The sequence below is a fragment of the Pteronotus mesoamericanus genome, unplaced genomic scaffold (genome assembly GCF_021234165.1).
Source record: "Pteronotus mesoamericanus isolate MK-2021 breed Mesoamerican mustached bat unplaced genomic scaffold, CSHL_Meso_final contig_74, whole genome shotgun sequence".
NCBI lineage: Eukaryota > Metazoa > Chordata > Mammalia > Chiroptera > Mormoopidae > Pteronotus > Pteronotus mesoamericanus.
This window is the reverse complement of record NW_026555247.1, coordinates 25434235-25457092: the sequence shown is the minus strand read 5'-3', so window position 1 is coordinate 25457092 and position 22858 is coordinate 25434235. Positions and strand designations below refer to the sequence as shown.

The following is a 22858-nucleotide window of genomic DNA, read 5'->3' as shown; positions in this document are numbered from 1 at the left end:
GGAGGTCGCTGGTTCGTGAGTAGGATAGGGAACTTCTCCAGCTTCCTTTTGCAGCTCAACTAACTTTTAATTGTCTCTTCTCCCCCTTACTCTCTTTTAAAAATCCCCCATCCCAAACCCTCTTATTTGTGTCTGTGCTGTGACAGGAGTTTCTGGGAAGGCTTGGGGTGCAAGTGCAGACACTTCTGTTCAATATACGGCTGCTAAGGATGAGGATTTGTAACGCAAAACCAGTCCTCCGCCAGGGCCAGGCCCGCAGCGCTCCATTGCCCCAAAGCGAGTGTTCCCATTATCCAGGGTCTTGTTAAGATAATCAGAATCTTTTGTGGGGAGGGAAGTGAGCACTGAAGGACCGTTTGGAGAAGCTAGGGCTGGTTGTGTCAGGCCCGCTATCACCGTGCCTTTACCTGCCATTTAACGCCCTGTCCCTTAGAAATATTGTCTCCCATCCACCCCAAGTGACAAGCCAGGCTCTCGTTTGGTTTGATCGCGCCGAGGTTTGCTCAGCCTTCCTGGAGGCCGCGGGAGGTAATGAGAGCTGAGAATCCAGAGGGCAGAAGGGCAAAGGCGTGGGATAGGTGTCGCAGGGGCGCAGAGAGGTAAAGGATGTGACAACTTGGGCGAGGGAGTAAGCTGCTGTAACCTGTGAAATTGCTGTAGTAACAGACTCCAGTGCACTTGTCCGCGAGGGCCGTGCCACCGCGTCAGGGACTTTCCAGGGCGAAGGATGGTCTTAGGCGCGGCGCCCCACGCTACATCTGGAGTGGGGCTGGGCGGAGAAAGGTCGCTGTCTACTTTCTAGGGAATGGCGAGCCACTTTGCTTGTTTTGACTTTGCAGCGTTGTCAAAAACGTTTCTTTCCATTGATCTTTCTGTATTTTCAATTTACTGGATATTCTCCCTCACGATGGTATCTCAGAATGACAGGAATTTTACCGCAGGCCCAACCAGAACTTCCGCTTTCAATGTGCCCACAGATCACCTAGTACACAGATTATCGACACCGTGGAGCACATTCCCCTTGAAGACATGGAGATATCTATACAGATCAGAAACAGATATGTCACAGAATGTGGTTCACCTTACACCTAAGTTTGCCGTTTAAGCCCATCAATAATGGTTCTGAAAAATTGTTAGTTTCTTTGCACTGTTCTGGACTTAACACACTCTCCTGTATTTATTTGTTCATTGTCATGGAAATGACAAAAAACCCAGTTTTTAAATATCTACTAGTCAATAACTTCATCTGTTTAAGCTACTTATCTGGAACCAGAACCGCTCAGTTCAGCAAGTGGCTTTTTGAAAAATTGGAAGTGTGACACCTTATTTTGGTGCAATCACGCACATAGCTTTGTACACTTTCCCCATCTTTCTCCCCAAAAAATCTAATTACAGTATGAAAATATCTAATGACAAAGATGAGGGGGGAGGGATTTCGTTTTAATAATGTGTCTCAACCAGTAGCAAATTTCCCTCAAGGAACCACAAACACCACAAGAATCACTTTTTAAAAGGTTTGGATTTATTTTTTAATCAAAATCAATTTTCATGCAAATGGTCTATTTTTGAATTTGGGTTTGAATGGCCAAGCCCCAGTTTCTCATAACTTTTGTAGCCTGTACTAGTTACAACTGTCTTCGTTACTCACTAACTTCCAGCGGGCCTGCCACTTATTCTAACAGCTTCTATACATCAGGGGTAGCAAATTTACTTCAGATGCTTAGAACAGAGGGGGAAAAAGTCCTTCCAAGTCCCTGCATTTCGGAAGGGTGGCCTGGAAGAAAATGAAGAGAGATGACTTCCTTGTGTCTGAAACTTGGTCAGCTCTGCCTGGTGATAATCATGTATTCATCAACGCAAGGAAGTTATTGTAATTCCTCAATTAGGGACTCAACCTACCCCTCAGTTTTATACTGAATAGGCTCTTGTCAACGCTTTCTCCTTTCCCTTCCAGTCTCCAAGGCAGACCCCGAGGGCTCGGCCCGGGCTTCCAGCTGGAGGAGATGGCTTCCAGCCCGCTGCCGGGGCCCAACGACATCCTGCTGGCATCGCCCTCGAGCGCCTTCCAGCCCGATGCGCTGAGCCAGCAGCGCCCGGGCCACGCCAACCTCAAACCCAACCAGGTGGGCCAGGTGATCCTTTATGGCATTCCCATCGTGTCGTTGGTGATCGACGGGCAGGAGCGCCTGTGCCTGGCGCAGATCTCCAACACGCTCCTCAAGAACTTCAGCTACAACGAGATCCACAACCGCCGCGTAGCACTTGGCATCACGTGCGTGCAGTGTACGCCGGTGCAGCTGGAGATCCTGCGGCGCGCAGGGGCCATGCCCATCTCATCGCGCCGCTGTGGCATGATCACTAAACGTGAGGCCGAGCGCTTGTGCAAGTCGTTCCTAGGCGAAAACAGGCCGCCCAAGCTGCCGGACAACTTCGCCTTCGATGTGTCTCACGAATGCGCTTGGGGCTGCCGCGGCAGCTTCATCCCTGCGCGCTACAACAGCTCCCGCGCCAAGTGCATCAAATGCAGCTACTGCAACATGTACTTCTCGCCCAACAAGTTCATCTTCCACTCGCACCGTACGCCCGACGCCAAGTACACACAGCCGGACGCAGCCAACTTCAACTCGTGGCGTCGTCATCTGAAGCTCACAGACAAGAGCCCCCAGGACGAGCTAGTCTTCGCCTGGGAGGACGTTAAGGCCATGTTCAACGGCGGTAGCCGCAAGCGCGCGCTGCCTCAGCCGGGCGCGCACCCCGCCTGCCATCCGCTCAGCTCGGTCAAGGCAGCCGCCGTGGCAGCGGCTGCCGCGGTGGCTGGAGGCGGGGGACTGCTGGGCCCACACCTGCTGGGGGCGCCACCGCCGCCGCCTCCACCACCACCCCTGGCGGAGCTGGCAGGTGCGCCGCACCCCCATCACAAGCGGCCGCGCTTCGACGACGAGGACGACTCGCTGCAGGAGGCGGCCGTCGTGGCTGCAGCCAGTCTTTCGGCCGCCGCCGCCAGCCTCTCGGTGGCCGCGGCCTCGGGCGGCGCAGGAGCGGGAGGGGGCGGCGCCGGGGGCGGCTGCGTCACCGGCGTTGGCGCCGGCGCGGGCGCGGGCGCGGCGGCCGGCTCCAAAGGCCCACGCAGCTATCCTGTCATCCCGGTTCCCAGCAAGGGCTCTTTTGGGGGCGTGCTGCAGAAGTTCCCGGGCTGCGGGGGGCTCTTTCCGCACCCTTACACCTTCCCGGCCGCAGCCGCTGCCTTTGGCTTGTGCCACAAGAAGGAGGACACGGGGGCCGCAGCCGAGGCCCTAGGCGGCGCGGGCGGAGCGGGCACCGGGCCCAAGGCCGGCCTGTCGGGCCTCTTCTGGCCGGCGGGCCGCAAGGACGCCTTCTACCCGCCCTTTTGCATGTTCTGGCCTCCGCGGACCCCAGGTGGGCTTCCCGTGCCCACCTACCTACAGCCTCCGCCGCAGCCGCCTTCGGCACTTGGCTGCGCGCTTGGAGAAAGTCCGGCCCTGCTTCGCCAGGCCTTCCTAGACCTGTCCGAGCCCGGTGGCGCGGGTGGGAGTGCTGATGCTGCGCCCCCGCCGGGTCAGCCCCCGCCGGTCGTAGCCAACGGCCCGGGCTCCGGCCCTCAGCCTCCTGCGGGGACTGCGGGCGCTCGAGAAGCGCTCTTCGAGTCGCCCCCGGGCGGCAGCGGCGGGGACTGCAGCGCCGGCTCCACGCCACCAGCCGACCCCGGCGGCGTGTCCGGCGCAGGGGCCGCAGCGGCTGGAGCAGGCCCCGCGGGCTCCCGAGTGCCCGCGCCCCACCATCCGCACCTCCTGGAGGGGCGCAAGGCGGGCGGAGGCAGCTACCATCATTCGAGCGCCTTCCGGCCGGTGGGTGGCAAGGACGACGCAGAGAGCCTGGCCAAGCTGCACGGGGCATCAGCAGGAGCGCCACACTCGGCCCAAGCGCATCACCACCATCATCATCACCACCCGCACCATCACCACCACCATCATACCCCGCAGCCGCCGTCACCGCTGCTGCTGCTGCCTCCGCAGCCCGACGAGCAGGGTTCTGAGCGCCATCACCCGGCCCCGCCGCCCCCGCCGCCCCCGCCACCCCCGCTGGCCCCGCAGCCACACCACCGAGGCCTTCTGTCCCCTGGGGGCACCAGCTGCAGCTATCCCAGCGAGGACAGCTCCGAGGACGAGGACGACGAGGAAGAAGAGCAGGAGGTGGACGTGGAGAGCCACAAACCCCCCGACGGCGAGGAGGAGGAGGAAAATCGAGACCCCGACGACGAAGAGGACGAAGACGAGGAGACGGGGGTCCTGCTAGGGGACCCCTTAGTCGGGGGCGCCCGGTTTCTCCAGGGCCGAGGGCTGTCTGAGAAGGGGAGCAGCCGGGACCGCGCGCCGGCCGCCGCGGGCACTTTCCCACTGGCCCTGAACTCCTCCAGGCTGCTGCCAGAGGACGGGAAACTGGGTGACCCCGGCGGCTCGGACTTGCCCCCGCCCCCGCCCCCGCCCCTAGCCTCCCAGAAAGCGAGCGGTGGCGGAAGCAGCAGCAGTCCAGGCAGCCCGGTCCACCATCCATCACTGGAGGAGCAGCCCTCCTACAAAGATGTAAATATCCCCTTTAGGCTCCTTCAAGCTAATTATTATTATTTAAATGCACCTTTAGGCTGAATTGGTTACATATGCGCAGGAAAGATGAATCACCAGATTTCCCCACAGAAATGAAATATTCAATGTGTTTGGAAGGGCTTCTTTTCTGCCAGTGGTTCTCCATAAATATGCGGTTTCTGGTCTCTTTCTTACAAAGTCTTTCCAACCCTTCGAGGCCTCCGTGCCCTCCTATAGTTAAGCTAGCTGCTAGTAGAAGTTGGAAAAGACCAAATCCTCCCTCTAACCCACCAATCTCCTTTGCCTCCCCACAATTGTTCGCCCAGAAGCAGTGGGCTCACAAAACTGGAGCAGTCTGAGTAATTCTTTCTCCTTCCTGCTCTAGAGTTCGCTGCCTCTCCCTGCCATGACTTCAAAAAAAAGTCAAAATACATTGACTTCGCACATTAAACTCAGTTGTATTTGACTGCTTTAATCAAGGTTGGAACCCCAGAGCTCTCTACCCTGAATGGACACATCTGTAAGAGACTGTGTCCAGCAAAACAAAAGATAGACTTTTCAGCAAGACCGGCTTCTCCCAAACCAACCTCCACCACCCACATGAATGTGGTATCTGGAACCCCTAAAGACCGAAGTTAAGTTTAAAAGGCTCAATGTTCACTCAGGTGTGCACAGCAAACACTCTCAAGGACTTCAGTGACATGTCTTTGTCCCTAATGTAGTGTGGATTTGATAAATAACATGGTGTGTTTAGTTACAGAGCCTATAGTAGGTGTGTATTTAATTAACAGGTTACTTTTCAAAGGATAGTGTAGGTGCATGTAGTGATCCACATGTATTTAAGTACAACAACTATTCAAGAAGATAATCATCAAAAATGAAGTCTCCTGAGGCCCTGTGGAGTCACTTTTATTGATGCTTCTTCCTGCTGACTGTTGACATTAGCATATGGTTTGATCCAGGCATTGATTTGTGTGTCTAATTCTTCTCCACACAGAATCAGAAAACTAAGGAAAATAACCAAGTTATTTTATCGGCAAAAGATGACAACTTTTCAGGTAAAAGAAAAATAAACTACTGGTTCTCTTTCCTGCACTTAACCATTTCTGTGAGATTTATACCCAGCATCTTCTGCCCCTCATCTCTATTCTGTGGGTTTTCATCCATTGAATTTAATGGGGATTTTTTTGGGGGGAGGGGGGAGGTGGGATGTTCCAGTTTATATTGTATTGGGTAGCATTTTTATAGTTTCCAAGCACTGACAATTTTCCAAATAACAGTGTCGTTGCCCCAATCTCAACATTCCTCTTCACATGTAAGTGATGCCAACACTCTGCTCATACACAAACACATAAACACATGTTAAAATTCTTGGATGTCTTTGTTTCCCACTTGTCAGTATGATCACTTGTAGATTTTGTGTTTTGTTTGATTCTAGATAAGAGCAAGGAGCATAGCTTTTTCATCACAGACTCTGACGCTTCTGGAGGAGATTTTTGGAGAGACAGATCAGGTAGGCTGGGACAAATAGGAGGAATGAATAGTCAGATGACAGGCAGAGGGGCTGAAATTCATAATCAAAAGAGTGAATATTTAGTACAAGGGTAAAGATGAAAAACAATTCCTAGTAGATATAACTAAGAAAAGCACAAATGGGAAAGCAGTGACATTAATAGCAATAAGATTATTAATTGCTGGGCATATTTCAGAAGAAAATTCAGAAATATATCAGGTTACACAATGAAACAGGCTGGAAAAGCATAAAATGACAATAATTGAAATGTTCTCTTAGAAACCTTCCATTAAAAAGGATCACAGCTTATTGCTTTTAATATCTGTCAGAAAGACATTAAAGGTGTTTTATGACATCTATGCCAACATTTATATTATCTCCATGATAATGATCTCTACACAAAATGTATAATACATTTACAAAAATTACATTATACAAATTAAATGAAACCACCTTTTACTGATTGCTAAATGTCTCCAAGGGGTTTGGGAAAGACGTGATTAGAAGTTTTGATACTAAGTTGTCTATTGCAGTGTCTTAAGGAGAGGGTTTTGTTTCTTGGGAAAAAGGAATCTAATTTTCCATTTATGTAATGCAAACTGCCTTGGCTTTGACTATTCACGGTTAATTGACTGTCAAACGAGGTTGTTATCCTGCGGCAATGTCTGCAAATTTGCCTGTCAAATGAGACAGAGAGAGCAAGCTAGGAAGTGAGAGAGAGGGAGAAAGAGTGGTGTGGGGAACAGAAATAAAGAAAATAGGATCTTAAAGGGATCTTATATAACAGCAAAGTACAATGAAAAAGGTCTCCAAACCTTTGTTTTTATTTTCTCATAAAGGAAACTTTTCAATATCTTAAATGGCTAAAAGGAGATATCTATTTTGAAGGGGGAAAATAGCTTTATATCATGGGAAGAAAGCTTTGTATATTGTCACATATTTTTAAATTATTTCATGAATGTATTCTATAAATATTGATCAACATCCAATTTAAGTTGACAATGCTGAGTTACTAAGAATAATTTTGTGGTATATCATTGGTTAGTGGCCACACCAAGTCAACAAAAATACACACGTTGGCTTTTTGTGCATTCTGGCTTTACCAGTTTGTTAGAATGTATTAAATGTTTTTATTATCATCACTTCCACTCATTAAAGCTTTATGCCCCTTTGAAAATTCATGAAATTACCTTTCACAAATTTGGTCTAAGTGTCAAATATGATAAAATTATTAAATATGGATTTTTCTGTTACAATCTAAAGTGTACAATGTAAAGTCACAAAGGCAGTGGGATTTGCCCAGAAACTTCCACCTCCCTACTGTGATATCTCACAAAATTGAGGCCTGAAATGGAAAGGATTGTTACCAAGGAATTTCTAATGGGTTTGCACACACGCACACACACACAAGGTTTCTAATTCTGTTCGATTGGTTCCGTAATATCTAGCTATTTCCCAGACATTTCTAGATAGTCAATTGCTTTTGTTTGTTTGATATGTGTAGAAATTAATAGCACATTCATGAATATGAAAAAACAATTTTAGGAATATTCCTCAGTCCTGGATCAAATGATATTTGGTGGCTCTCTCGAGCTAAAAATAGATTTAGAAGTAGCCCAATTTCTCCCATGCCTAGAAACCACAGATGGGAGTCTATATGTACTCTGGTGAATGCAAATTAACACTGGCTGTTTCAACAGCTGAAGAGGATGGAGCCTTTGCTAGGTCTGTGTCGTACAACCAGTGAACATTTAGAAAATTCTCATTCCTTCCTACCAATATAAGACAAAGCTCAGAGAGCTTGAACGCAGTGTTGCATCCTAGTGGTACTGTCAATAACTTACTTTGGGGGAAATTTTTATTTGGTTTTTATCTTAGGTATGACCTCACTTTGTAGGAGGCCCCATGAAGCTCAAAGTCCTGTAACATAAGAAAACTGGCATATAGCGGTGACTGTGTATTTTTTAAACAATGCAACCCATTCAGAGGCTGTATAGGGGCCCCCCTTTTCATTCACTAATCTTAAGACAGGTTTTAACTTAATGTTGCTTGTTAAAATTAGTACTTTGTTTTTTATATGCATAAATTTTAAGGTGGTTTTTGACTGCCTAAATTCAGAGGTTTTTATTTGGAAGTTGGCTATTGGTGATATTAAAGTTCAGATTATAGTATACATGTATTTAATATAAAATACACATTTAGAGAATAATTTGCACCAGACCTTATACTTCATTTAGCTAAATCAGAAATCATCATAACTCTTATTCTATTTGGGTGCAAATTTTGAGAGAAATAAAAATAATATTTTGTAAAATATTCTATAAAAGATATAAAATATACATAGCTTTTCGAGAACAAGCAATGATTTGTACAAAACGATGGGATAATTTGATGTTTAAATTGTTCAATTTAAAGGTTTCCATAGATTTAATGAGAAAATCCAAATTCCACAATCCAAAATCATCTCTTTTAAGGAACTTTAATTTCCTACACTAACAGCTAGCATTTATAATTCTTATAAAATTTTTAAGTTAACATTTCAACAACTGTGCCTTTCTATTAGAAATGTAAATGTATTAGAGCATACTGATTCCTTCACAGAGTTACAGTCTTTTCATTTTGTGTATATTAATAGTCTCTGTAGATTTGTTAGAAAGTGAATTTCTGTTCTTCCTTGGCTTCCCATTTGGATAGCTGGGCTGTTTTCACTTGAAAACCAGTTTCTCCTGGCCTTGAATGGGGTTTGGTTCCCCCACGCTTAGTAACTTCAATAAAACCTGAAAAGTCATCAGAACCTCAAGGATGATAGCCAGAGTGGATAAAAACCACCATTGTTTTATATTCAGAGAGGAATACAAATGCCAAAAAGAAAGAAGTGAAAATAGAGTCAGGTTTGGTGTTCACATAAAATTTCCACAGTGCCTGGAGCTCAGGGCAGTACAGTCAATAGTTATGTTGGAAATAACACCTAGTCATATTATTGATGTATTACTAGTCCCTTCGTCACAATAATTAATTTGATACAAATTCCCATTGATGCTTGTTCCATATTGATTTTCCATATTACAACTTTATTCTCACATTATTCATGAAAGTATGTAGGTAGTAGGTTATTGTATTAATATCCAGTATTAAATGGGAAACAGGTGGGGCATGAAAGAGCTGAAAACATTATAGAAATGAACATATGTTCAGGTGGAGAATATTTTTTGTTAAATTTGTCTTGGAATCTTGGGTCACAAGAACTTCATCCCATGTTTCTTTGCTGAACATGTAGAGATGATGGCGTAAACACCAAAAATTGTTAAGGAGCCCTGGTTGTTGTGGATCAGTTGGTTGGAGTGTCATCATGTAGCCGAAGGGTTGCAGGTTTGATTCCTGGTCAGGGCACATGCCTAGGTTGCAGGTTTGATCCCCAGTCTGGGCACGTGCAGGAGGCAGCGGTTGATGTTTCTCTCTCACGGTGATGTTTCTCGCTTACCCTTCCCCTCTCTCCCTTCCTCTCTTTCTAAAAACAATGAAAAACATGTTCTCAAGAGGATTTTTTTAAAAAATGGTTAAGGAGTTTGGGTTGCTATGTGACTTGTGTGCCTTCAGCTGTCCTTACTTGTAGCAAAGATTAGCTGATCGTCTCCATGTTGGATGCACACTGGAGGAAATCCCAGAGTGGGCACCCAGTTGGCCTGTGTTTAATGTATTTACTTGTGGTCAGACTCCAAAAATCCATTTGTTTAGCTAAGTGTCAAAAATCCAGAGGAGCCAAAGATATTATGAAGACTGTGGTTAGTTGCTTTAGGGTGGTAGCAGCAGATTGCTTTATCCAAACACGCAGTTTATGAATGGAGTTATTTCTCTCCATGTAACAACTGTTAACTTCCATGGGTACATAACTGCATTCATTTGTTTATTTACTCAATTACTCCCCAAATATTATAGAATGCTTACTGTGTGCTAGGTACGCTGCTGAGCTCTGTGATTCAGAGATAGAATCAATACTAGTCCCTGCTCTCAAGTTGCTTCCAGTCAAAACAAGGGGACAGATCAGCTGTAATGCAACATGAACGCTATAATCCTGGTCTACACAAAATACCCAATAAGGTTGATATGACCAAGGGTGCTTTAGCCAATGTTCAATTGAATCATTGTTATTGGAAAATATCAGTATTTTATTCTGGTACATATGCAATACAATTTAAAAGAATGAAATGTCTTTTCAAACTAATAAGTCAGCATGCAATTTTTGATTTTTATATAAAGTTTTCCCTCCCGTGGCAATCATAAATGTAGTTTATGAAGAAATTCCTATCATCTTTCTCTAAACAGGTAAGGTTATAGACATATCTTTAAATGATAGGTACTTGCTTTTATCAATCCCTACTATAAAATCAGTTTAACAACCATACTTAGTTCCAGTTGATTTTTTTTTAGTTCATCATCTTAATTAAGTTTAGCCTCTCTTCAACCTTTCAGCCTTATTGGTAACTGTTACTTTTCAGCAATTTCGAAGAGATTACATTTTAAATGATTTTTTAAAAACCTCCCTGTTAATGGTTATTAACCTTACACACAGCAGATATTGTACTTCTGCATAATTAAAGGGACCAAACACGAAGTTTTTTTCAGCATCCCATAGTCCCCAGAAGCCAGTAGAACTTTATCTCTAGGTCTTCTTAAAATTAGACCCATTGCTTAAAGCCAAATAATATGGATTAGGTAAATGGTAATTCAGTCAAAATATTACCTATTCAAAAATATAAATGGCAGCATTTTCTTGCAATCCCAGGGTAAGTTTTGCATATCTGTTTTGAATCACTTTAGTAAAGTTAAGTGGTTTGAAATTGAATGCAGTCAGGTAGGCTGGTGAGACAGCTCAAAGCTATTGCAGGTCAAGGAAAACACGTGAAGTGGAGTCATCCCTGATTTGAATCCCCTTTATTGTAGAAATGCCAGCACCATTGGACTCTGAGCATCGCTGCATCTTGTTATATACATAGAAGTTTTAAAATCAATTTGATTCTCACTGGCATGATTCTCTAGTGTACTTAATATGCTACGGATGGATTTCTGAGAGGAGTAAGAAGCAGTTACACTTCTCATGAATATATAGCGGATGAGACACTCTGATTTATTATCCCATTCTATTTTAGAACATGCTTATGATTTTTTTTAAAAAAATAAAGGTAAAGGAGAAGAAAAATTCTAAAAAGCACAGACTAGTAGATCTCTAAGTTTTAATTCTCTCACTAGTTGACTTTGGGTTAGCTTTTTAACTACTTTGTGCCTCAGCTTATCCACCTGGACAATTTGATAATACCTCCCACCACTAAACTACTATTAACATTTTTATGAACAATGAATTTTGAGGTCTTTCAATATATGTATTCATGATTACATAATCTCCACATTTCAGATATTGGTTTCTTTTTATTTATGAAAAATGTCCCTTCTTACTCATGATTTTCAAAATTTTATATGAACCTCAAGGAAATGGAAGACAATGGAAAATTCTCCAGAAAATAAAAATTAAATAGCATGGATTGACAACAGAAGTTCTAAAACTCAAGAGAATTCTAAATGAACTCAAGATTAACTAATCAAAGATATTTATATACTTATTCAAGAAGCAACGCTTATGCAATAGCAATAAATTTTGGCCATGAACCGTAACGTTTGCTGTAATTTTTAGTTCTCTCTAACCCCACCAGTATTAATTTTGCTCTCGTTCCTTTTTTTTCTTTTCACTAATGGAGTTAATATTTAGTTAGTTCATTCTCTAGCATATCCTCTCCAGTGGTATTGATTTTTTTTTTCTCTTCTGTTCTGTGACCTCACTAAAGTGCCAAATGTCACAGGGGAAGAATTTAATGTACAATTTAACGCCAAGGAATTAGCAGAAGTCCAAGTCCCACTGATAGAGGAGAAAATTATTTAACCTGGCTCTCAGTATAATTGATTTTTTAAAATGCTTAATGCAAAGGGTTCTTAAAAACCTCTCTAAACCATATGTTGTGCTGAATTTTGGTTATTGTGAAATGTTCTAGTTATATTAACTGCAGGTTAACTTTGACCCCATCCAAATTATAAGATAGATTGTTAGGGAAAGAGAAAGGAAAAATACCAGAAAGTCTAAATGAAGGCCAGATTATAAAACTAAGATTCATTATTAAAATTCACAGTTTATTTAGGAATTCAATATTATAAATGAAATCTCTTTCAACAGAGACCAGTCCCTGTACAAAGGCTGTGGGAGGGGAGGGAGCAGAAACTCAGCCCGACCCTCAGGACAAGGCCCTGCCTGGGGACTGTGGGCGGGGACTGCAGCATGACTGGCAGATCGTACCTTTCCTTTCTGGTCTGCTCGCCTGCACCAGATACATGGGTAGCATATGAGTCCCCACCATCTATGGGAACATCTGGATGCTTGACTGAAAGTTTTTATTCTGGATCCCAATGTTAGAGTACATGTGTATCTCATATACAGACACAGCCCCAAACCAAAACAGTTTCATTGATTAAATTTATCCCTGAGTGTGCAATTAAATAGCATGCTTTCTTTCTATAAAAGGAAATATTTTCTCTAAATGTTTCCATCAAGTGTTGTCAACAGCAGTCCTCGGGGAACACAGAGGACCTTTCAGGGATAAGCAATTTACTAGCCCCTGGGGCTGCTGGCTAAGGCAGTGCCTCTGAATGCTGGCTGTAAGCTCAAGGGAGAATTTAATAGGGAAACAGCCAAAACAAGGAGTAGGAGACCAAGGCGGGGGGGGGGGGGGGGATGAAAGGAGAAGGAAAGAGAGAGAGTGTTATTTCCATAGAAGGGATGGATGAATGCCAAAATTTGTACTCTTCATCCAAATTTCATATTGTACACTATATTTTTAGTATATCCTATACACATCCAGTACAACATTTAAATGACCTTTTGTATTGAATTTGAGTTTAGCTTGAGAACAGTAATACCCACGTAATCAGCTTTTCCTCCTGCCTCGTGACCACCAACGGAACAGGTAATCTGACCTACTCATTTGGCTCTTAAAATTAAATGAACTCTAAAAATGTCAGCTATTTTTTCTGTTGGAGGCAATGACAGACATATATGTTAATATGTTCATACCTTGGTTAAAATTCAGTTCTATGGTTTTGTTTATCTCTGAAAGAAATTTAAGAATGTTAGATAGGAATAAAAATGGAAGCATCACACACTTCTCCCATAGGCTGAAAATATAAAGTAAGCCTTAGAATATACAAATGGATGAAAGTGTGCTTTTTCATTCATAGGAATCAGTTAGTGCTTAAAAACCCCTTATGACAATGGAGGATTTACAACAGCATTTGTGTACATTTCTTCCACAAACCAGATTGAATTAAGTGCAAGTGGGTATTTGTGGAAAGTATTTGTGCCCCTCCGTGGGGTAGAGGTGATGGGGGTTACCTGTAGGGCAGGACTGTACTTGTGTTTGCTGTAAAACACCAGGTTAATCAGGCACAGGACAGAGTGGTAGAGTAGAGACGATCAGCATGTAGAACTTCAACCCAGGAAAAAATGAATCAGCAGCATTTGCGGAAGTCGGGAAAGGCTTCACAGAAGCGAAAGGACTGGGGTGGCATTCCGACTTTGGATGGACTGGGAGCAGAGGGGTGTGGGCACCTTAGGCAGGAGAAACAATGTAAGGTACAGCCAGCAGAAATGAGAAATAAAGATCCAGCTAGAGTAAAGGGTTTGTGGTTGGTGACAGAAAAAGACAGTTCAGTTCAGCCAGAGGGACAAGGTTATATGTGAAGCCAGAGGCTAGAAGGGAGAAATGGAGAGCAGATTCCATGGTGTAGACCATGGGAGCCATTACCGGTTCTTGAACAAAGGTGTACCATGTTATTTAAGAGAAAGTAATTACCCTTGTGCTTTGAGAAATGGTGCTAATGAAGCTATTGGCTGTGGGGAAGGGGGGGCGTGTTTCCCCTGCTTTGGATACCCCAGTCTCCTCATCTGATACTTACTGCTCATATGTGCTTCATTGTGGCATAGTCTCACATCCATCCCTCTTGTACTTCCAGTTTCTGATGGCTGTGTGAGGGCTGGAGCGAGGGTGTGGTAGAACATTCACCTGGGAAGTGGGACCACCTGGTGCTGGAGGATCCTGGAGGGACAGGGGAGCAGGAACCATGTGACTCCTGGTTCTCTGGCCTCTACCACACTTGGCAGGGGTGCATTTTCTCTGCTGTGACATGTTGCTGCCTCTCCCCTCCAGTGCGAGCAGGAGGGGCGGTGGGTGAGGCAGGTCCCATTGAGCTGGACCTGAGAACGTGCACTTGTGACACATAGCACCCAGCAGCTTCTGGTCCCAGCAGTGCCCGGAAGCATTTCAGGCCCTAATTATCCATCACTCTCCAACTGTAAGACACTCAACTGTTTTCTTTTACGGTCTGGCTTAAAATATATTTCTACCACGCTTCCAAGAAAGATGTTCCTTCCAAGTTACAATTTTCTCTCCTGTAACTCTGCACAATGAAGATCACTGTGCCCCTCCACTCTGCCTTTTTGTAACTTTTTTGAAGGGGGAAAGTAGTAAGAAGAAAAAAAAGCATTTTAATTTTCGATGTCCCCAAAGCCATTCTTTAATTTTAAAAAAGTAAAATGCATTTAACCTGATGGAATATTTATAAAAATTGGAAGCTCATTGTCAATGAAATCTCATTTATTTAATCTAGTATTAGACTGCCTCTTTTTTTTTTTTTTTTGTTAACCAGATGGAAAACATTAGCAGTAATAGTGAACAAACATATCCAGGCTCCCAGAGGTCATTTTTAACCACCATTAACAATCTGGTTTTTACAGATTAGTAATATACAAAAGGCAACGGTCCAGATACACAAAAAGGCAGCTGAAGTGTCTGCACTCCTTATTTACCTAACATTTAACTATTTTTAAAAACCTTTTATATGTGAAACATTCGGATCTAAGCTCGAAATTGGCAGATTTTACCCAGAAGTTGGAGTAAAATGTCTCTTTGAAGTAGACAGAGATGTAAAATATTACTAAAACCTCCACAAGCTGATGAAAAGAAAAGCTTATTATTAATGTCATCAGTAGATTCGCCTATGGTTAATGTAGTTTCCATTTACTAGCTATTTGTTTAATGGTTTCATACCTCTGTAAGCCTTCTAATTGTGAAGCGGAAAAGAAATGCATTTTAATATGTCATAGTTTAATTTTTAAATTTAATTATCTAATTGAAATGTAATATAAGATAAACAGTCCACAGAATACACCATTGCAGCAGAGTCTGGTCTAAAGTGTGAAAAGGACTTGACTTCTAGAGATGCCTATTCAGAAACAAACTGTCTCATTAAAATTGAGTTTTGAGTGGTGGGGGAAGTAGGAGAATGATAAACTTTTCATTATGCCCTGTAAATGGATGTAGAAGTATGTGCATTTGTTTTTCTTGTTCAGACTCAGTATTGTACGAGTATGAAACGTCTACGCGTTTAATTAGTTACCTGAGACTAGAGCAAACACAGTCAATTCTGCACATAGTGTGCCTTTATCTTCATTTCAAAATACCAATATTTTTGGTTTATATATTTATGATGTTATCCACCTTCATGTTACTCTTCTTCTGGATAAGAGTATTTTATGGGAATTACACTGAGGTCTACATTTACAATGCTTCACAGATATTTTCCCATTATTTTATTAGATGGAGAAGAAAGCCAAAGTAGGAATGTTCAAAAGCCTACAGAGAGAGGCCATGTCCAGGGTGAGGGTGGAAACGAGGCTGTGCAAATATGACCTGGGTAGTGGAGGAAGTGCCTGCCACTGAGGACTCATGGATGCCAGAGATGTTCTGGTCCTGCTCATGGGGAGCAGCGAAGCACTTCTCATAACTCTGCACATGTGCAGGAATATTTGCATGTATTATATTTATATATGTGTATTTAGAGACACACACCTGTACACACACACGTACCTGAACACACATATTCCCAACAATGTCCGGGTGGAGTGCAGAGTCACAGTTTATAATTTCATGTTAAAGATTTTCCTGTCTGTCCTTGATACTGCCCTGTCTCTCCGCTGCTTTGGGGAGAAATTCTGTCTTCCTCTTTGCAGGACTTTTTACCTTGACAGTGAAATCTCCCAGTATTCCTCTAAGTGCCTGGAGCCATTACATTCTATTTCTTGCTATGGAAAGGAAATGAATAATCATTGAGGAAAGAATTGACATGGTACATTCTGGCCTGTACTATAATAAGAATAAGAATTTACAACTTCCTAGGGTTCCTTTCAGTGACAACTGATAACACTTTACTGAATACCTCTTATGGGTACAACACTGCCAGGCACTGGCCATGCAAGAGTGACAGAGCCCTGCCTCCAAGTAGCATGCCACCAAGTGGGTGAGGTAGGCAAGTATGCAAACAGCTCCAGGGACACCACCGGAGCTAACTTGGTGGGGAGGGCGTTAGAAACAACGGAAGCTCAGAGCACCTTTGTCTGTAGCACCACACCTCTTTGGAGAGCTTATTACATTGTGTAGTTAGTTGCAGATAGCAAATTGAAATTTGAAAACAAAAAAATTCTGACTAGCTGAATGATTGGATTTCTTTGGTTAATTTGTTTCCTGGATTATGTAGACTGACCTTATAAGTGTAGATAAATACATTTTCTGAGCTTGCCATCATTCCAGTTAGCACATAAGCAAAACTGGTAAGAAAAACCATCTGACCTTTACCCACCATATAGTTTTTACTGGTTAAAGCCAAGTAGTTGAGAAAGTATCAACAAGCATGTGAATATCAAAAGTAATATAACTATTGCATATCTCTGTTTTAGGTTGTTTTTAAAAACAAACAAACTATCATTTATTAGGAAATTATTCCAGGCTTAGAAATTCTCTCCCAAGGACAACTAAAGCCTCCTCCCACTTCTGTTTCACTGCCCCAGATCTGGGCGGCTCAAGATGGTGGAAGGCTCCTGCTTCCACGGTCTTGAGGGCCTTCCAATAGTCATCAGCAGACTTCTTCGCTTCTGAAAGGAGAGGGACTCTGATCGGATTTCTTCCAGAAATGTTGACTGCTCAACCTCCTCTCTTGCGCACTCTAACAATTATCTTTGTTGTAAAGGAGGGATAGTAGTGGGGTCTGGGAGAAGGACTAACTTCAGGAATCTGCTGCCACAGAGATGCCATCGCAGGCTCCAAAAACTGTGCCCTCCTTCTCTCTAGCTCCCCGCCATGCCTCTGGGGAGTTGTACACGAGCAAACGAGGACATTGAGTTCTGAGAACTTCCACTCTTTAGTTATAGTAAAAAATGAGCTCTTTTGTAGATATTAAAATAAAGTGAAGAGAAAAACCTTTGGAAAATAGCCCTCCACGAAACTAATATTTTTTCCTCCTTTCTTTTTGTTTTAAGGTGAACACACGCAAGAAACGAATTCACCTCATTCACTCAAAAAGGATGTAGAAAATATGGGGAAAGGTAAGAAAAGTTTTAACTCTGTGGAACTTAGCTTTAAAAGGCAATAGAGATAACAGGAGGATATTTCTGTTCTACTCCATATTTTAAGCTTGACAAGCAACATATGAATAATATATGGACCATTGGGTGGATATAATTGAGATTAATGCATACTTATCAATCAATACATGACACTGTAATATAATACTTTAAAATAATATATTACATTGATTTATATTCATGGATTTCTGCACAAAATCTATCCTATGTCCATGCAACACTTTTTAAACTGGTAAAATATTTCGTCTTATAATAATAAATTGCCATATATAACAGTTCTCTGGAGAGTTATTTGTAAAGATTAGTAAAATGACTCTTCTCTTTTCCTTTATTAGAAGAACTTCAGAAGGTTTTATTCGAACAAATAGATTTACGAAGACGACTAGAACAAGAATTCCAAGTGTTAAAGGGAAATACATCTTTTCCAGTATTCAGTAAGAAATCACTTTTATTTCATTGCATTGTGATATTTGATAACATTTCTATTAATAGGCTAAGGAATATGCTTCTGAGTATTAAGTGACTGTGTAAAGTACCACTCAGTCTTCCTGCAACCTCTGTCTAAATATTAGGAAATTTTAGTCTGTTGTTTATTCTTTGAATCAGCTCTCAGATGAATCTTCTTAGAAGAACCTTTGGTATTTATTGTACTGGTATATGTGTATCTGTGTATATGTATTGTGTCTATGTATTTAAGTATTCAGAAATATTTAGATTGTATATTTTTTAAAAAGAATTACTCAGGTATTTTTATTTTCTAAGATAGACAAAAACAAAAGAACAATTAATTTTTATTCTTAGATTGCGCTGGTTGGAGAGCTTCTTGGTGCTTGAAATACTTATAAATATGAAGATTTAACATTTAACAATTCACTTACAGGTATTTGTTTTATTAATTGAAATTAGTATGTTTTTAGTAGTTTTAGATTCTCCATCCATTGTAGTGTTAAAATTCCACTCCAACTTTGGCGGCAGGAGATATTACAGCATGAAAATGATTGGCTCTACTGCTGGAATCCTGGAATTTAGAAATCCTAGGCGAACAGATTTCTAAAATTCACCAGCCCCGGTCTGGGTCACATTTTGACACATACATCAACAGTACTATTTTTTCAACCTTAGTCATAGCTCTCTCTCCAAAGAAACTGGAAAAGAAAATAGTATGTAAACTTATATTTTATATTATATAAAGTTAATACCATTTTTTCTGGAATACTTTTTTAGAATGTCAGCATGCCCCTTGTTTATTAATCCGGGCATCGCAAAGTGCACAGTGGCAATTCCTATGCTAGAGCCATAGACCAGCATCTGGAAAAAGATTTTTTAGTAATTGCAACAATTTTAATGTCAGCATGAAGGTCTGCCTTTGCCAGGCCTTCTCCAATGTCATCATCAGCACAACTGAAAGCCACACCCTCTCAAGCAGCATTTTTGAATGGCACTCCGTCCCTGGTAACATGTCACATTGACCTCCACTAGAACACTTAGCGCAGCAGAAGCAAAGCAGTTGCATGATAGAAAGACCTCGGACTGTAAGAAGCAACAGAGTCTGCCAAGTTTACGATCTTTAGTATCCTCGCAGGAGGCTTGGAGTTCATGGTGCTTCAGTCTTTTGAATTTGGAGAATTCTGCTGAGGCTTAAAATAAGATTGAAGGGAGGAGAGTGGCCAACAGCTTTTGTCAGTGTATTGGGAACATCATGACATTTGGAGCTTTGAGAAAAAGAGAAACATTAAAAATATCTTTGAAACCTTAGAAAGCAGATGCCTCCAAAGGATCCAGGGTTCTCTAGCTTCTAAAACTGTATCTTGTGAGACTCCACCATTCCTTGCAGAATTGAGCAGATATTGAATGGTTAGTTTCCCCTGTTAGCTGATGTTTATCTGATTATTAAGTTTACAAATCCCTGCTTTCTGACCCAGCAGAGGAGGTTGACGTCCCATTGAATCCCTGAAGTGCCCATCTACCTTCCATGAAGCCAGTGTAGCCATAATTTATCCCATTAATAAAATCTAATGAATCATTTGAACAAGTTAATTTATAATCATTTATACATGTTCCTTATTAACTTCTCTGTTATATACAACATGTACATGTTTCTGGAGTGTTTTTTTTTAAGATTAATGGTATAGTTTTGACTCAGGCATGTCATTGAGCCTTTTGATCTGAATTAAAATGAACCTACATATATGAGACACTTTAATTAAACAACAACAAAATTTTTTCCTCTTTTTTATCTGCAGTATACTCCACTGACCAAGGAAGTGGTGTGTGTGTGTGCCCAAGTTTGAATAATGCGTGGTTTAGACACACCACAAAGAGGCAGTTAATTTCACACCAGTGAAATAGCAAATGCACATTACGTGCTGGTTAACTAAATGTGAGAGGCTGTGAGGATGGCAGACAGATTTAGATTTACTTAGATGGAAAAGGGAAAACAGAACTTTATTAAGCTGCATGGGGAGAAACCATAGAGGGAAATTGGCCAGAGTTTTGCAGAGCTTTGTACTAGGAGGTAGACACACACTCACCGTCGCAACACCTAAAATTCAGTTCACTTAGAACATGGGGGACCTGGGCTAAGCTGCTGCATGTGACCGTTAGGAATCCAGGCTCCAAAGTCATTCAACTGCGCTGGTTTCAGGAAGGAGCTCCGCAACACCCTGGTTGCGGACCCTTGGAAACTAAAATGGGCCAGATAATTCCTGTTCCATAGGATGATGAGATGGTAAATGAGAGAACTCACATGAAGAGCCTCACACATCCCTAGCACAGGGTAAGTGCGGGGTTATGTCACCTGTGATGATGGCGGGGACAACTAAGCAGGAGGAGGAAGAGATTATGAGCACTGAGCTCTAGAAAAGCATTTCTAAAAATAAGTCCAGATTTCTGAGTTTCCCTTGGGATTCTTGTTGTAGTTCTGAGGGTTAAGGGGCTAAATAGAGGTAAAGATAAAGATTAGAGGAAGGAGGAAGGAGGAAGAAGAGCAAGTCTCTGTATATGGAGGGGGCCAAAATTGAGAAGTGAAGGAAGAACAAGCAAGTCTCTACATTTGCCAGGACGGAGGCATCCAGAGCTGCTCTCTATAAATACTCTGCAAAACACTGATGGGGAAATACAGGGAGGAGGACAGAAGGGCAGGAGATAAAACAGCAGCGCCAGGCAAGCATTTCCCAGTCAGGCAGAGTCAGAGAAACACAGTGGTTAGTAGCAAGGGCTCCTGATTTGGACACGGACCCTCCCACTGAGTAACTTTAGGCTCCTTTCCAACTCTCAAACAATGCTACTCCCTGCTTCATGGGGCTGCTGAGAGGACTATGTGAGTGAAATGTGTAAGTGTTTAGCACAGTGACTTCTCCATAGTAATGCGAGCTGTTGCTACCACATCAAGTTTGATACTTAGAATGCTGCGGGAACTTTACAGTAAACTAGCTGATATCAGAAGCCAGAACTTCTAGAGATTTATTGGGTTGTGGTTATCAAGGCTGGAACAGGCACTGGAACTTGGTCAGAGACCAGGCAATGCATTTAGTTGACAAACTGGGTAGAACAGGAGCAGAGAGGTAGGAGGGCGTTGTAAGGAAAGGTGGGAGAAATGTAATTGAGAATTGGCTGGAAACGTGGAAATAAGTGTTCGGAGGAAATGGAAGAGGAAGAGTTCACCCTTACCAAGGTCATTTTCTGATGACAGTAGGACAGTTGGTCACATGTCCTGCAATGATAGTCCCATTTAGTTGGACAGGAGTAAATGATTAGAGACCCCGCCCCCAACATGCCACCATCCCAATTCCCCTGCTAGTGACTGGCCAGGCCATGTTTGCAGCTGTTAATCCAGACGCCATTTTTGCCACCGCATTGTGCCCACCTCCTCTAGCAAATTTGCCTCTTCTTCCTTTTTTCTCCTGCAACACCCTTTCTTTATTACAGCATTTTCCCTTTGCTATAGTTTTCCATTCATTTTATTCTCTTCCCACCAGCCACCAGCGTAACCTAGGAGTCTAGCCCTGACTCTGGGACCCGGTAAAGGGCTGCTGGATGAGGTTATGAATGGAGAAGGCCCTCACTCCCCCTCTCTCCTATGTCACTGCCTCGGGTGCCCTGGCTCCTCACCTCCCCCACCCACTCCAGCCCTTTCTGCTTGCTACCATTGGCCCAGTCTTCCTAAAACTCTATCTTTGGCTCCAAGTCTTCCGTTCAAGAACTATAGTGATTCCCTACTGTTGATCATATTGTATCTAATTCAACCCCTGAGTGACTTTCAAAAGCCTCCATAATTGGCCCCCCTGCCTGTCCAGTCTTATTTCCACTTCTCCCCCTGCCCAACTGTGGTTAGCCCGCAGACTGCACGGTCCCCTCGCTGTCCACCTCTGCACGCTGGGTTTCTCTAGTCTGGAATACCTCCCCTTGTCCAGGTGTTCCTCTTCATTTGGGACACAGTTCAAGTTCCGCCACCCCCAGGAAGCCTTCCCACTTCTGCAGGAGACACTCTTTGCTGAAGTCCTATTCGTTTATCTTAGTTCCGTGGCTATTTTATGTTGACTTCTCTCTGATTGTTTCACACATGCTGCCCTCTTCTACCCCACTGCCATGTAAATAGGTTCAGGAAAGGGTGTTCTGTTGCTGTCCACACACACCTGGCATATTGTGGGTATGGAACATGCTCTCAGTAAATGGTTGATAGAAATTCTGGCATCATATTCAAAGAGATTAAAGCTGACAATGAGGGATGAGCTTGGATCACAGAAATCTGTTGTATAAGGAGATTAGTGAGGGATCAAGGGTTCAGTCGTTGGATTTGCAGGTCTGATGACAAATTCGTGGCACTGGAGAGAGCTGAGTACAAAGGCCAGTTGGTCATGACAGGGATGGCCTCATGACTTGGGCTTTAGGTAAAACTTAAGTAGTAGATTTTGACAATGATATCATCTTAGATTCATATAAAGAATCACTCTTCCAAGTTTCTGAGAAGGTTACTTCATACTAAAAACAAACTACCCTTCATTTACTTAAATATGCTTATCCTAACTTTCACCTGCGGCTATTACTGGGTTCATTCTATTGTCAGCGGTTTCCGTCCTTCCTCCCCCTTTTTGTAGCATCCTCTGAAGGAGGAAAGAGGACGCAGTTCCCCAAACTGCACAGATCACAAGTCTCAGTAGTTGTTTAAAAGCAATGGTAACAAAATGAAGACAATGAAAACAAAAGGAGCCCCAAAATCTACTGCTCAAT

The 22858-nt window shown here is 43.0% G+C and overlaps 1 protein-coding gene across 1 annotated transcript in view; it reads left to right on the top strand.

Annotated features, from left to right (window-relative positions):
* The first annotated feature begins 1565 nt into the window (after nucleotides 1-1565).
* SKOR2 (SKI family transcriptional corepressor 2) overlaps nucleotides 1566-22858 on the top strand; it is a 39588-nt gene continuing 18295 nt past the window's right edge. Inside the window, exons 1-5 of the mRNA XM_054583863.1 lie at nucleotides 1566-4601; nucleotides 5599-5659; nucleotides 6040-6114; nucleotides 17525-17590; nucleotides 17965-18063. Coding sequence (XP_054439838.1) covers nucleotides 2004-4601; nucleotides 5599-5659; nucleotides 6040-6114; nucleotides 17525-17590; nucleotides 17965-18063 — 2899 coding nt within the window. The 5' untranslated portion in view covers nucleotides 1566-2003. The remainder of the gene's footprint in view (nucleotides 4602-5598; nucleotides 5660-6039; nucleotides 6115-17524; nucleotides 17591-17964; nucleotides 18064-22858) is intronic.